At 39.0% G+C, this 16,829-nt stretch overlaps 1 protein-coding gene across 1 annotated transcript in view; it reads right to left on the bottom strand.

Annotated features, from left to right (window-relative positions):
* The window catches only part of LOC103138054 (transcription initiation factor TFIID subunit 4), a 114,793-nt gene that overhangs the window by 40,738 nt on the left and 57,226 nt on the right, over positions 1–16,829 (bottom strand). The window contains exon 14 of the mRNA XM_016671556.1: positions 7,834–7,890. Coding sequence (XP_016527042.1) covers positions 7,834–7,890 — 57 coding nt within the window. The remainder of the gene's footprint in view (positions 1–7,833; positions 7,891–16,829) is intronic.

Below are 16,829 nucleotides of genomic sequence, written 5' to 3' on the forward strand. Positions count from 1 at the left end.
AACACCAAAGGTACTTTTAAAGCCTACTTCTGTTTTTTTCCCATTGTAATATGTCTTGAGGTTAAGAAAAAAAAACTGAAGTTGAGACTTCAGACAACAAAGCAACAAATAAAAATAGGGTAACAGTGTGTTATGTAGTAGCCTGCATATCTGGGAGACAAAGCAAGCCATTCTTATGTGGTAATTAATCTATCTTTGTCAAGATGTTTTTCAAACAATTAAAATAATAGAAAAATAAAAGAAATCATGTACGAACTCAAAAGACACTGAACTAATCAATCGTTATTGCACACATAAACGGGGATAAAAGCTTGCTTCCCTTCAGCAGAGCATCTGTGTGTGTCTATTGTGCGAGTTGCTGCAAGTCCGGTGAAATTATTGCACTGTGTCTTTAAGGCCAGAAGACAAGAACATAACTATGAGTCGGGACACACAGAACAGCAGGAATTCTGTTTGAAAATCGGCACAGAAAGAGAGAGAATGTGGAGGAGGGCAGCAGGCTCTCGCCCTCAGGCCTACCTGATGGGCGAGAGCGCCTCTTTGAGCAGAGCGGTTTGTGGAGGGCCAGAGGATGAGCGCCTATGAACTCCCAGATATAACCAGTCTAATGAAAACTACGAAGTAGCTACATTGTCCTCTGACACACAAGAATCTCTCTTTTGCGGAGAAAAAAAGTATAAGGCGGCCGCTGATGGGGATTACAGTGTGGGCGGATTCCAGGATCTCCATGACCTGATCACTTGTGAAGGAGGCCAAGCTAATCAAGACGCATATGTTGGTGTTAAAGCCTGGTGGATGCTTCTCGATCAAACGGTAAAGATTTAAGAGATAGAAATGGTGCATAGAAAGTCATTTAATCTAACATGTTATGTTTATGCAGTATGAGAAGTCACATATGCGTAGGACCGTGGACGGTTTATAGTTGAGTTCAGGCAAGACTTGAGCAACACTTTAGTAATAAACTGGTCATAAAACATCATATGTTACAACACAGAAAATTTATTCTAAACAAAAGTGCTGCAAAGAGCAGGGAAGCACTCACCAAGCCTGTCACAATAACCAATTTTGCTGGACGATAAATTGTCGCATTAGTTATTGAGATAAATGATAATATTGTTGCTTTGAGATCATTTTCAAGTTATTTAATGGTGCAGGCAAAAATAATACAAGAGCGTTCTCTCCAAGATCAGTAAACATTCATTTCTAACAAATATTTATAACTTTGGAACTGGAATACATTTTAATATCTAAAATAAATGAACACAATTAAAACAATAAATAAAACAGATAATCAAGTCTCTGTAAAGAAAATTGTCCTTCAAGAAAAGGTTAGTCGAGGCCAATGCACCAGACTGAAGACTTACAACGTCCAGTCTTTGCTAGAAAGAGTGACACAAGAAAAACAATCACGCAAATGGAAATTATCGAGGTCATTTTAATTTATCATGCAATTAATTGATTTATTGCTTACTGTGACAGGCTTAGCACTCACTCTGTCTTCTTTTAAGATCTTTACACTGACTGTCAGTCAGTGAAAGACAACCTGAGTCAACCATTTTCATATCCACTGTCTTGCAAAGCTACTTAAACCATTACCCTGTTTCACATTTTAACACACTACAACAAGAAACACAAATAAGACATTATTTGTGACGGGGGGAAAAAAGATTTTGTTTTTCTAAATAAGAATCTTAAATGTGTGGCAAGCACCCTGGTAAAAGGTGGTTCTGCATGCTTGTTCATCTTTAGTAATTTGTTGCTAAATAATGTGCTCTGTCTGCAGACCTGATGCAAACCTAAGCGTCAAGAGTAACATTGTTTCAGAAAAACAGAATAATTCTTAAAGGCTGTAACCAAGACTTACATAAACGTCTTTGGATCCTGTCCAGAGAAGGGCAGCTGCTGCACATATTTTTGTACTTTTTACTTGCCTACTAGTGTCGACTACATCAAGAAGCACTAGATCCAAAATGATGTTTCCCAAGGTGTTCAACAACCGAATGACTAAGTAGAAATCATCATAACTACCAAATTGATGAGATTATTTGTGACCATCAGTAATTAGAAACTGACAGAAACGTGTTGAGTAATTGTGACAACATATACAAAAGCTTCCACTGACAAAAAGTTGTGAAAATGATCAGAAGTTTTCTTCTATTTGAAATCGTTTGTAGGACAAAGGAATCATTTGCATCCCAAAGTGAGTTGACTGTATATTCTGTGACTTCTCTGGAACGTCAAGCTTGGGCAACCCTCTGCTAAGCAGCTCATGTGAACATCCTGCAGAAATATCAATGCTAGGAAACAGTTTGTTTTCGGCGGACTCCAGCAGGAGCTTTCGGACAGTTTTTGGTCAGTTGCGTTAGCCTATTTGTCTTTTCCCTTTTCAGTCGTCGCTCTTCTCCTGTCCTCTCTCCACTCTTCCTCTTTACCTCACTCTTTCCTGGTGTCCAGTTGTGCCTGCAGACGTGGCTGCAATGATAAATTTATGGCTGCAGTGTGTCTGTGTGTCTGACATTGTGATGTATCTCTACCGGCCTTAACTCCCTCTCTATCTTTTAACTGGTCCCCGAACCCCACAGCCTCCGTTTGCTTTCCATCTCTTTGTCTTTGTCTCTCTGTGTCCATCCCTCTCTCTTTCTCTTGGTCTCAGTGCTCAAGTACTGACCCCCCCACCCCCCTTACTTCTGCCTTAGCACTGGGAGAGTGAGAACACAGAGACCCACCAACAACAACAACAAACAGGAACTGAACTCCACGATTTGCCCATTGATTTTCACTAGGGGCATTTCTGAAATAGCCCATCTGACCTTTTGGCCAAATGGTAGTGAATGGAGGAAACAGACTATCTCTCACACTACACCTCTGCAGCAGCTATATGTGACAGGACTGCTGGTTACAAAATTTTGTTTTCACTCAGTGGTGAAAATCTGCAAACCAAAGTCAAGGCATAGCTACATAAATACATACAAAAATGTTCCAGGACAAACCTAAGGCCTAAAATAATCTTTCCACTCCTGAAAGAAAAAAAAAACCTAAATAAATCTCTGCAGCTATAGCTTTTACCATTTTTGAAGTTTACTTAAGTCTCAGGGTTTGGTCTGCAGTACAAGAGTGATACATTCACAAAGACAACCGTTTAGCGTTGCAAAATGTCAGTCAAAACAGTGATTGAAGGTGTCTCTTCATTGGATTGCACAGCTTTACAGGTTCTTGCTAAAGTTTGATAGGGAACACTGTGGATTTGCATGAAGCGGGTGGTCATATTAAGCAAATGCCCCGTGGCCAGCCAGATCCTCTGATCTTTCCCTATTTGAACAGGGATTAACTTGAATTTCATGAGATCACACAACCTTTCAACATATGAAGTCTGCATTTTGTTAAATTTTTTCATTGTTAAAATCTCTGCAAGACAAATGTCTTCCCTGGATCTGACGGACCCTCCTTTTATTCACTCAAAGTTGAGCAAACAACACTTCAGATATTAGGATGTCACTTGGTTATGCTAAGCTTTCATTCTACACTTTGTTAATCCATCTCTGGTGTCACTAACATTTTCGCCACAAATATGTTCAGTATTTTATAAGTCTAAAACTAAAAACTGTTGTGCACTTAAATTAGGTGTGTGCAGAAATATAAGATAAAACACTGATTTGTGTGGAAAAACTGCAGCAATTAGGCATCTGGACTTTTAAGGTGACAATTTTCTAAACTGGCACTGGAAACATATTTAGAGAAACTAAAATTGCCATAGGGGGGTTTAAAATGGTAATGGATTGCTAAACAGATAAAAAGATGTACATAGTAAAAAAGGTTTCTGTAATATATGAAGCTGATAGCTGTTTTTCAGTTAGAACCGGCTGAGTCAAAGTTTGGTTCAGGAGGTTCTGGTACTTGAACAAATGTCTTCGCCGACTCCAATCCATGGAACAAGAAAAGCTTAGAGACTCTTACTGCTCAAGTAAAGCTGCAAAAAACAGCAAAACACAGGAGGTTATCTTAAGACAACAATCACAGTGACATTTTTGGAACTTACTAACAGATTTATCAATGCAGTTTTAAATGTGCATCTATGGTAACATTTGCTGCAGAGATTAAAGTCTCATTAAACTGGGTTGTTCCATGTTGTTCTCATTCACTTTCAGTTGTTTTTGCATTATTGTTGAAGACTCATCTTCAGTTTGTTCTTCATATTCCAAACTCCTGACTTTTCCCTTGGTCTGCTATGCAGTGATAACTGATCAGTGTGTTTGCATGAGATTTGTTCAAATAAAAGCAACTCCAGGTGGTCCAGGTGGGTGTAACTGTGTCGTTAGCTGTCAGTTTTGAAACATCGAAACGCTGGCTGTGTGTTAATGCTCTCAGTTCAATAAAGATCCGCAGCAAAGTGATTACCTTAAGAGTGCTGCTGTAGTTAGAGCTTAACAAATCTGCAGCTGCAACAGCAAACAATTTTTGCATGTGGCTCTGTCAGTGGTGCTGTTTTAAGAGTAGCTGCATCTCTGTGGAAAAGAGGAAGTATTTAGGTAGTTTTAATAAAGAAGTCCACACTGTGAGAGGCATGGTTCACCCCTTCACAGCACCGTATGTGAAAAATCTTAATACAACAAAATGGAGGACTAAACTTTTGGTAACTGGTAAATTTTGTACATTGTCACTTTACTTGGGAATATACTACAGCTTGTTGATATATATAAGTGGGTGCAATACTGTTATCGCAGAGGAATGCTTGTACACAATATTTACTAAGATATTGTATTTCACTTGACATGCATGAAAATTCGGCATGCCAGTAACAATATTGGCCGATTGAATAGACTAAAGTGCCCTTGATGCCTTCACTGGATGTATATCTTTAAGGAAAGGAAAAGAAAAAAGAAAGAGTTAAAGGGGCAATGCTATGTATTTCACAAGGACGCAGAGCCATTTTATATCACAATCAAGTAACCATGTTACCTTGAGTTGTAAAAGTGTGCAGGTCCACCACATGTTTACTAATTGCTGCTGCCGCTAGTCTGAAGGAGCTGAGTGAGGGACTCTAGGAGGAGGGGTGCTCTCTTAAGAAAATGTGAGTTGTAATTTCAATATTCCATATAGAATGATGCGGTGAATATGCCTTTCAGAAAGGATTGGTTGAGCACTGCGAGTGCATTTATAGTTTGACCATATTTTCAGTAATATTTTTAAATAATGACGTTTCAAGTTCTATACAATCTGCCGACAATTTATTTTTGAATGCTGAGTATTATATTAAGTTGGCCCATACCTGAAGCAAACATTTAGTTGAAGAACATAACAGTGTGATTCCGTCTGTACGATTTGATGGTAGTTTGGTGGAGGCAGTGGCTGCTTTGTGCAGAGGGGCTTACAGAGAGGCTGGCTCCTCTGGCTGTCGCCTGGAAGAGCAGCTCGGGCTCATTATCCTGATGAAATTTGCGCAGATGTGTGAGCTGCCGACAGACTCTGCAGTGACACAAACAGCCAGCTCTGTCCCCTTGAGCCAGTCAGGTGATGAAAACCGGAGAGGCGCGGGGGCTGAGAAACGACGGCCATTAAGCAAAACAGAAAGAGGTGAGGGATGCTGGAGGAGGAGGGAGGAGTGGGGGGTGTTTGTGTGTGTCGGTAAAATGGGTGTGGGGGCTGGGGGGTAGTTACATAAAGTAACCATTTCCAATGAACCTTCTTAAAATTCCTGACGAAAATGAAAATGTGCCACACGAAGACGGCGTCTCTTCACGACGCTCTAATCTGGCCGTATCCAGATGACGAGCGGACTGCCACTTAACAGGGAGGAGATCCACTTTGATCACATGGGCCCCCCCGGGGGCAACTATCATGATGCCTATTACACCACTTCATTTGCATATGTTGGGCTTATGGGTAGGCTGAGATCTAGTGCGAATGTTCAAAACTGCAGCAGAGCTCAGTGTTGCTAGAAAGAAATGGTTGGGACAGATGAAGAAAAAAAGACAAGAGCGCTGGAGGTGCAGTAAGAGAAGCCAGCTTGTCATTCAAAGGTCACAAGTTCAATAACCGATCAGTAAGGGACGTTAGAAAAGCCGGAAAATAGAGTTGGAGACGCCAACACTAAACGGGAGGCTGTCAGGTGGAAAAAGTCTGGAAATGTGCTAGCCCAAAGTAGTTTGTCAGCTAGAAAAGTGCATACATTCCCAATATACTTTCCCTGGATGAATAAAGCATTTTCCTTTTAAGAGTAAACTACTTAGAAGAAACCATGCTGGCTTCCTAACTTCTACATCAACAACAACAGGTGAGTTTCGCTTGTTTCATCCCTCTGCCTACTCAAATTTCTCTACAGAGGCTCCACAGAGTGCTCTTGATCCTTGTTAGCGAGCACTGACAACACCAAGTGAAGATATTCTGGTGTAAACACACCAGGAAAACAAAAAAGCAAACTTGTGGTGTGAAAGAGCCGTCTTGTTTGCGTAAACAACATTAACCATTCGCTAAAAGATGTGTAGTCTACTTTCTGGAGCTCCACTGGGAATCCATTCAATTCAAAACCTGTAGTTGAAACAAAGAAGATATATCACTATCCTATCAAAAAAAAATGGAAGTCTGAAAGAGTTGTTAATTTACAACACCAGTGTGGGTGTCATACCTGGGCCCAGTGGGAATAGAGGGAAGTTTTGTACTATTTTCTACAGCAAAAAGTTAATACGAAGCATATTTTAGTAACCCTCATTCAAGCATGTTTTACAGAACTGTCTACCTGTTTGCAAACAATTTAGCATTTAGTAAATGCTGTGCGAATGCTGCGTGGTTGGGTAAGCAGATCTGCCAAAAGAGCTGACCTGATGCAGGAGTATTTGTAGAGTAGAAATTAAGAGAAATATCAAGAGATTGTGCTGAAAAAACACTACATGAAACATACAGACTATAAGCTGAAAAGTGGCAACAAAACCTAAAACTTACCTTGTTGACTGGTTTTCAGTTTAATTTTCAGCAACTGTAACTTATTTCTAATTCATTTAATTTTTACTTCACTTTTGGATCGGTCTTATATTAATTTTGCTGTAAGCGATATAATCACATGGATTCCAGCTCTGAATCTCCTCTATCTTGGAGCTGTGCATGACAATGTGTTAATATTGTGCAACACATTCAAAGACCTGTTTTTCCTGTGTAGTTCAGTCATTTTTGTTCCAAACACAAACATTAGCTAAGATCAGCAACTACGCTATACTTTGCTAACGTGCTGGAATTTGTCAATTTGCTAATGTTGTCTGCAATGCTACCAAGAGATAAATTGAGTTGGTAAGCCGCTAGGAATTTAATTTACATTTAAACTTAAATTTAAAAAATTATGTTATAAATAAGTAAAGTACTAATCATAATATCCTGAAATAATATTGCTTTACTTTAAATGTGTACAGGTCAAAAAATATATGAACAAAAATGATCTCAATAATACCTTTATTTTTTTAAAATAAATTCTATTTAATTTATTTTACTAATAAAATGTTAGGTAAGATAAAAAATAAGAAATTATGTGCATAATTGTGAAAATTAGACTATATAAAGGTGAAATAATGCTTTTAACCTGATGGAGAGTTTATGCATTTCTCCTATAGACAGAATTCAATAACAAGGAGGCTTAACAGATGGAAAAAATGCAAAGGGGTGGAGGAGGTGGAGGGTGTCTTTGGTGTGCAGAGAATCATTTTCCAAACTGGCATCAATCGGAGCGAATAATTCCTCAAACTTTTTTAAGTCTGACTTTAAATGGCATTACATATGTAGTGAGGCATGAAAAATTTATGCACTGGTGTCGGGGAAATGTCAAGGGTAATGATCTCCGCAGCAGCTTACCTCCTTAGCTTTCTGTTTCAGTCGAGCTTGCTCTGGGTCCTCTTGCCTGGAGCGACTCTGTGGAGTAAAAAACGGAGGGATGGGGATGGGTGGAAGGGACACAGGTTAACAGCTGGTTTAAGGAGCCCACTTTCCCAATACACACGCACACTTCTGCTACTCATCTGTTGCTGTAGCAGCAAAAAATAGTGCAAAATGGGAACAGGATACAGAGGTGTCAAGGACATCATATCTGAATACAGAGAAGTGCAATGGAGCACCCCCTGGGGGGCAGTGGCCTTTAAACCTGCTCCAAATCCAGCCCTAAATAAGCTGCTGCGGGGGGATTCTAATCAAAAGAGGTTATTAAAAAGTCTGCAGGAGCCAGCATGCACACACACGCACAGGGGAGAAGATGTTGGTGAGTGTCAGTGGCAACGACTGTCTGTGTGTCACTGTGTGTGTGCCAGTGTGGCTATCTGTGTGTCCCTGGCGTAACAACACAGCACTTCTATTTTAATCAGCCGCTATGATCTGGGTGAATGTACTTGTCCCTGGAAATCCTTCACGACAGAGCCAAATGCACATGTACAGATGACCACTGCGGGCAAAACAGGCTCATCATGGCACAAGGGACTAACTGAGGGTTGTTTGTGAATGCAGGCATAAGGTGGATCTTTTTATGTAGCAGCACTATCAAGAGTCTGCTCTAATAATATTCCTGATACACTGTCTTTTAAAGAGTACTGCCGACCCTTGACCGTCTTTATATGTTGTCACGCAACAATTATTTGTATTTGTATCATGTTCGAATAAAATTTCATTTCATTTCATTTCATTTCAACAATCATAAATTACAATGTGATTATAGGACTTCAATGCAAAATTAGATGTTTTTGAAATAGGGGTGCACCGATTTATCTGCTGGCCGATAAATCGGCCGGCAGATAAATCGGTTATCTGCCTTAATTTTGGGAATTAAGGAAGTCCCAAAATTAAGACTTCCTTAATTTTGGGAATTAAGGAAGTCTTAATTCCTTAATTAAGACTTCCTTAATTAAGGAAAATTAAGGAAGTCTCCCAAAACTTCCTTAATTTTGGGAGATCGTAATCGGCTGACACTCGTATGTAAAGCCGATCTAGTCCACCGATCTTATCTACATCTGCAAAGGTCTAAAAATCAGTCAGCGTCCTCTTCTGCTCTCCTGTGAGAAAGGTTGTACTGATAGAACGGCCCATCGGATCATGTCTGCACTTTTGCAGTTTCATTTGAGACAAAAACAAAATTGGCATCGACCAAAATCGGAATCAGCAGGTCGGGCTTTGTAAACATCTGTAATCGGCAGTAGGCCAGAAAACTGCAATCGGTGCACTCATATTTTGAAAATATTTTGCAAATAAAATTCTGAAAGACTTGTAGAAAGAAATTCTTAAGAAGCTCTGTTTGCAGTTTGTCACAAGACGTGGAGGGGAAACAGCAGACATGAGGAGGAAGGCCCTGTGGTTACGAGAAACCAAAATGTAGCATTTTGGTCTGCATGCAAAACGCTATATACCAACACTGAGGTTAGTGCCACACACAGTGGTGGTGACTTCATGCTGAGGTGATGATCATTTCAGCACGATTAGGAAAACCTGACAATTGTTGATTCGAATAAGGATTTCCCCAAATAAACTGTAATTCTTGAAGAAGAAAAAAAAATGCCTGAAAATATTTGAGATTGGGTTGGAGGGTCACCTTCAAGCAGGACGGTTATTCTAAACACCGAGTTGCAATTACATGCCTTAGATCCAAGTAGATTCATGTGTTAAAATGACCCAGTCAAAGTCCAGAAAGCCAACTAAAAAACATGTGGCAAGACTTAAACTTTAATATTAACAGACTCTGAGCATAAAGCCAAAATTACAAGAATTAAGTCATAATATAAAGAGAATAAAGTCATACGAGAATACAGTCAAAATAATATAGCTGCAGTTTACAAGAATGTCATAATATTATGACCTTATTGTCATAATTTTATAACTTTATTCTGACATTATTATGACTTTATTCTCATACTAGGGCTTTATTCTAGTATGACTTTATTCTCTTAATATTAGGACTTTATTCTGGTATAATTATGACCCTATTCTCGTGTCATTTCAACTTTATTCATGTGTATTTTATTCTCTTAATTTGATGACTTTATTCTTATAATTTTATTTATTTATTTTACTCTTAGTATGGCCCTATTACTACTCTCTTGTAACTTTCTACATGGCAGATAATAGAATATTTTCACAAAAATCCAGATTTTTCCATAGCCATTCCTTACTACCACCTTTATTTTTCTTCTGACCATCTATTATATCACATGGATGGAGAGCAGAAACTCCTAAGCCTTCCTGCTAATTGACTTTACATATATCAGGCAGTCCACGTATTGGTCGGTGTCTCAACTGAGACTAATGTGTTTGCCCTCCAGTGGGCCGGAGCAGCCCTCAAGTCCTGAGTCATATTTTAAATGGCCGGCACAGTCGAGGGAAAGGCTTACTGTGAAGGAGGAACGGTGGGAGACGACAGTGGAAGAGATTATTTCAATGGATTTCTAATTCTGGGAGCCAAATTAGCGGGTGCTGAAGCAGGAGACGTGGCGAGCGGGGTGGGAGGAGGAGAGGGAGGGGTCGGTACAGATGGACTGTTTACAGAGACCAGCGGTGCCACTGGCACACTCTGCGTCTCCTCTGCCAGCTGCCCCGGTTTCTCTGCTTGCAGCGGGGACCACAGAAGAGAAGAGATGAGGACTGGATACTGCTACACATGCAGATGAGGTTTACTGCACTTCACCTAACGGATGGTGGTGTAAACTAGCAGNATTTACCGAATGACGCTTTATGACAACAGTCATAACTATTCATTAAGACTTATTGATGTTCATGACAGGTGTTATGTCATGTTTATGACAGTGTCATGACAGTCTTATTCAACCCCCTTCAAATAAAGTGTTACCAAGAAATTCTTAAGAAGCTCTGTTTGCAGTTTGTCACAAGACGTGGAGGGGAAACAGCAGACATGAGGAGGAAGGCCCTGTGGTTACGAGAAACCAAAATGTAGCATTTTGGTCTGCATGCAAAACGCTATAAACCAACACTGAGGTTAGTGCCACACACAGTGGTGGTGACATCATGCTGAGGTGATGATCATTTCAGCACAATTAGGAAAACCTGACAATTGTTGATTCGAATAAGGATTTCCCCAAATAAACTGTAATTCTTGAAGAAGAAAAAAAAATGCCTGAAAATATTTGAGATTGGGTTGGAGGGTCACCTTCAAGCAGGACGGTTATTCTAAACACCGAGTTGCAATTACATGCCTTAGATCCAAGTAGATTCATGTGTTAAAATGACCCAGTCAAAGTCCAGAAAGCCAACTAAAAAACATGTGGCAAGACTTAAACTTTAATATTAACAGACTCTGAGCATAAAGCCAAAATTACAAGAATTAAGTCATAATATAAAGAGAATAAAGTCATACGAGAATACAGTCAAAATAATATAGCTGCAGTTTACAAGAATGTCATAATATTATGACCTTATTGTCATAATTTTATAACTTTATTCTGACATTATTATGACTTTATTCTCGTACTAGGTCTGCTTTATTCTAGTACGACTTTATTCTCTTAATATTAGGACTTTATTCTGGTATAATTATGACCCTATTCTCATGTCATTTCAACTTTATTCTTGTGCATTTTATTCTCTTAATTTGATGACTTTATTCTTATAATTTTATTTATTTATTTTACTCTTAGTATGGCCCTATTACTACTCTCTTGTAACTTTCTACATGGCAGATAATAGAATATTTTCACAAAAATCCAGATTTTTCCATAGCCATTCCTTACTACCACCTTTATTTTTCTTCTGACCATCTATTATATCACATGGATGGAGAGCAGAAACTCCTAAGCCTTCCTGCTAATTGACTTTACATATATCAGGCAGTCCACGTATTGGTCGGTGTCTCAACTGAGACTAATGTGTTTGCCCTCCAGTGGGCCGGAGCAGCCCTCAAGTCCTGAGTCATATTTTAAATGGCCGGCACAGTCGAGGGAAAGGCTTACTGTGAAGGAGGAACGGTGGGAGACGACAGTGGAAGAGATTATTTCAATGGATTTCTAATTCTGGGAGCCAAATTAGCGGGTGCTGAAGCAGGAGACGTGGCGAGCGGGGTGGGAGGAGGAGAGGGAGGGGTCGGTACAGATGGACTGTTTACAGAGACCAGCGGTGCCACTGGCACACTCTGCGTCTCCTCTGCCAGCTGCCCCGGTTTCTCTGCTTGCAGCGGGGACCACAGAAGAGAAGAGATGAGGACTGGATACTGCTACACATGCAGATGAGGTTTACTGCACTTCACCTAACGGATGGTGGTGTAAACTAGCAGGGTTTTTTTTTTTATGTTTTCATAAGTTGGTGATAGTGCAATGCATTTGGTGGTGTTTTAACCCCAGTTAAGTTTCTTTGTTTTCAGTTTCTCATTTATCTGTTGCCTTTTCTGCGGCCAGTACAGTCGTCTGCTGTATTGACCAGAACCCTCATGTAAAATACAAACACCAAAATAATCCCATTAAACTCAGGGAATTTGGTTAATATAAAAATGTTAAGTGGAAGGAGAGGATATATGGATATATAATTTTTTTTTCTGTAAAAAAAAATAAAAAACTTTAAAGTATTCACTACAGTCTCCTACGGCACATCCAGAGACTAAAATGTTTGGCAGTTCTTCTGCTTAAAATAGCTCAGGCTTGGCCACATTAGACGGAAAGCATCTATGAACAAAAATTTTCAAGTCTTGCAACAGATTGTCAGTTGAATTTCGGACTGAACTTGGACTAGGTCATTTTGACAGAATATCCTTTTATCTACAGGGTATCAAACTCCAGTCCTCCAGGGTTGAAGACAACATATCCTTCAAGTGTTTTCAATGCATCCAAAACAAATGGCAAGCTTTAACTCCTCAGCATGCAGTGAATGTGTTCAGTCCTTCTGAACACATTTGATTAAAGTGTGACGATGCATCTAACTTTGCAGGACAGGAGTTTGACGCCTGAAATTTAAACATTTTAATGCAGCTCTGGGTGGATGTTTCTTTTTAAGACACTACACAAATAGTCCGCCACAGTACAAAGTAGGTACATTGTTTGAAATCTATTGTTTTTCTTATCAGGATAGAAAAATGACTGCAGAGACGACTATCAGCAGCAAATCCCATTGATTTGTCATGGCTTAGGGCTTCAATTCAGACACTAATGCTGGGAATGTTGTCAAAACTAATTGATATATTTTGATTTACCATAAAATTAAAAAAAAAAACATGGAGTCAGATAATTTTAGCTTTTCTGCGCAACGATCTTTAGAACTCTGCAGAACTAGAGTGCCGTTATAATACACTGCAGGAAAACCCATAGAAAATAAAAGACAAGTCACAGGCTAGGATTCCCGGAGCCTGGAACCTAACAACAATGAAGAAGAATGGAAATGTTTTTAGAGAGAACTATACATCAGAAATTGAGTTCCAAGATATATGTATTTGATATATGTTGTTTAAGAAAAAAACATGAGGTTAGCTTTTCAGCCCCTTTAACTGTAAGTTTGGTGCTGAAGCCTTTTTTTGGACCATTAGCAGTCATGTTACCCACTGAGTTAAAAAAAAACAGTAGTAGCTATATTTGCCCCTTTATAATGCACAACAAACATACAGAAAGCCTGAACACACATGTGCAAAGCTGTGGTATTTTCTCAGCAACTGCATGTGGAACAACTTGTGTAATCATTACGCAAAGATCTGCTTTCCAAACTTCTCCTTAAACCAAAACGCCATGGCAACAGGAGCCAAAAAGCCACAGATATAGCTGTGGGGTGAAGTCAAACTTTCCTCTGCGACTCTCATGCAAACCAAACAGCCTCAAGTGTAGCTCCTCCAAGAAGGACCAGGTTTCATTTGGAGGAGTTATTTGCAATTGCTGTTAACAAAACAGGATTCAGCAGACAAAAAAGTAGAAGATTGGAGTGTTTAATAATGCAGAACCATGTGCTGACATAGGGAATTTAAAAGCTTTTTCTTTACACCATTCTTTTTTAAAACAATACAATTTGGAGTTGTAGCTTGTGTTGATGCCAGGGATTTTGTTTTTTTTGCAACTGGCCAGCAGAAATGTTATAGTTTTTCCAAAAGACATAAAATAAGAAGCAGGTCTTAAGGTAATTTGGTCAAAGTTCATCAACAAGGGGATTTTTCCAATACCCTGCATGGAAGGACTGGAGTATAATAATGCAATTAAGAAAGTGAGGTGTGCTTTTAAGAGAATCTGTACTGTGGGACCCCAGTTCCATCAGAAATAATTAAATTAACCTACCTTTCCACTAATGTTGCACTGCAGGGCATTTTCATTTGTTTTTTTTTTTGTTTTTTTTTGGTCTGCGGTGAACTTTCTAAATTTGAAAAGAGACAAATGGCTTCTCAACAAGAGACAAATAAGGACACCGGGCATGTGTCACAGCTACTTAAAGCATACAGAACTCATATTATGTATGATTTTTGTGTAGAGATTTATCTTTATAATAATGCTTTACTATCATAAATAATAATTGATAAGTGAAATGATACTGAAATCAAAAATGTAAAATAATCACTCACATGCACCTATACTTTCTGTCATATAAAAACATAAATGAAGACTACAGTTGTGATTTGCAAGTAAACTCGTATAAATTATAAATTACCAGATGCCTATGCAACGTTGGAGAAGTGTGCAGCATTTCTTACAAGCAATAAAAATGTCAGTGTAATATAAAGTTCCACAGATTCTACTCTTATCCTCAAGTTTTAAAACTAATACAAATGCAGCATCTGTTGATTCACCGATCCTTTTTTTCCCCCTTACGCCTGCACAATGACTCCAAGCTACAGGTCAAATACAGTTTTTGACCACAGAAAGGTCCAGCTGGCACTGGAAGACCTTTACAGAAAAAATAAAAACGTTAGCTTGGAGACAGTGTGTGGAATTTTTTTTCATTGACTTTCAAATTGCCTCACACCTCCTATGAGCACCTTCCAGATTTTTATGCTTCACATTTTCTGAGTAGTCTTATTTCTTAAAGCGGACATCTGTAACATAATTGTTAATTGACATCTTATTACAACATTTTTCATAATCAAGACTTAGTGTTGTGTAAGTAATCGATGCATGAAGGCATGACTTTTTCATTTGGCCTTAGCTAATCATTAATGAGTGTTTTATAGTTTTTTTTGTTTTTTTTTATTAGAAATGCAATGTGGCTGACTTTCTGAGTAGAGCATTTGTTGATAAAAGCTTTTATTGGAGATGAATGAATCAGTTTTTTGATACTGGCCATTACTTCTGGTTTCTTCTTTCTGTGTACCACAAAAGAAAAAAAAGTGGAAGAATTACGGGATTTTCCTAATTTATGCCTCAAAGAATACAGATTTTTTTTTTTAAATGATGTTGGCTGATGTGTGAACAGGTTGAACATGTTGGGATCCACATTTAATGCATTCAATGAAATGACAAAAAGAGTCAGATTTTTCAGCGTCGAAATGCAGAGCAACATTCAGAGCTGACTGATGTCTGATCTCGGGCTAATTGACTGGTGCAGAAACGCAGTTTGGATTGGTAAGAGTCCGGTTTGTGTGCTGGATGGGAGTTTCATGTCATATGAATCCCAGCCCTCCCTCCCTCCTTGCATCCAGGGAAGAAGTGCCAGGACAGAGGAGGCCTGGGGCCATCAGTCTGGGTCACCTCATCCATGGGAGTCACACTCTAATTCATCTGTCAGAGCCGACACGAGAGCAACATGCACACACATGCATGCACATGTCCGCTGTCACACATACGCACGAAGCGGGATGGAGGTGACGGTAACTCACTTTAGCGGCTTTCAGAAGGATCTCTCTCTCCTGCTCGTCCTTCCTCTGCTTCTCGATCCTCTCCAGCTGCTCGAAGAAGCGGAGCTGCGACCGAACGTCTGCAGACTGCTCGTAGCACTCGTCGTCCTGGCAAGCAGACGGAGAGATTACAGCAGCGGCAGCATTACGACAGCGACATATTGAGAAGCTACTTCTCTGGCTCTGGTTGGATTATTAGTCAACTTTAGAACAGATGAAAGGAGCTGATAAAAAATATCTCTGAATCGGAGGAAAAACTCCTCCAGAATATAACCGAACGTCACAGAAATATTTTGGTAGGCATTACTGAAGTACTGTCACCTTTTGAAGATGAAGATTTAATCGTCCAACTGGCTTTCTGTGTTTTGTCATAACTTGTATCACTGCGCATGTAAAAAAAAAGAAAAATCCACTTCTGATGCAAAAACTTGAGAAATTACTCAAAATGACGAACCTTAAAGCTTGATCAAACACGACATTAAAAAAATATTCACTTTGATGTTACATTTTTTATTGTCACCTAATGAGCACATTGACATGAGACAAGCAAGTCGTATTCTAGATGTGACTTCTGCAAAGTCACTGACTCGATGCAGTCACCTGGATTTTCTTAGGAAAATTTTTAATAATTTATAAAATACACTGAACATGACTGCATTGTTTAATAGCTTGGATCAAATTGGAACATATGTAAAGAACTTTGAATCTTTCTGTATGATTGGGCTGAATTGATTGACATAGAAAATCTGGAGAAAAATAGTCTAGATCAGCAGTGAAGAAAAGGAGGATAGAATTGTGGATTTAGACGTGTAAGAATGAGAAATATTGCAAAACTTTTGGACTTGATCCAATAAATCTGAGGTTTTCCAACTACTGATGTGTTTTCCTGCTTTGACTCGTTCAGTTGAGGCCGAGATCTCCCTCAAGCCGGCAACCATGTGGGGAAAAAAAGTTTATTCATGAGTGACAAAGAATAAAATTATTGCTCCTTTCTGAAGCTTTCATTTAAAAAAAAAAAAACTTACTCATGAAACTATTACCACTATTTTTATCACTATATATATATATA

This window comes from Poecilia formosa, unplaced genomic scaffold (genome assembly GCF_000485575.1).
Source record: "Poecilia formosa unplaced genomic scaffold, Poecilia_formosa-5.1.2 Scaffold46, whole genome shotgun sequence".
NCBI lineage: Eukaryota > Metazoa > Chordata > Actinopteri > Cyprinodontiformes > Poeciliidae > Poecilia > Poecilia formosa.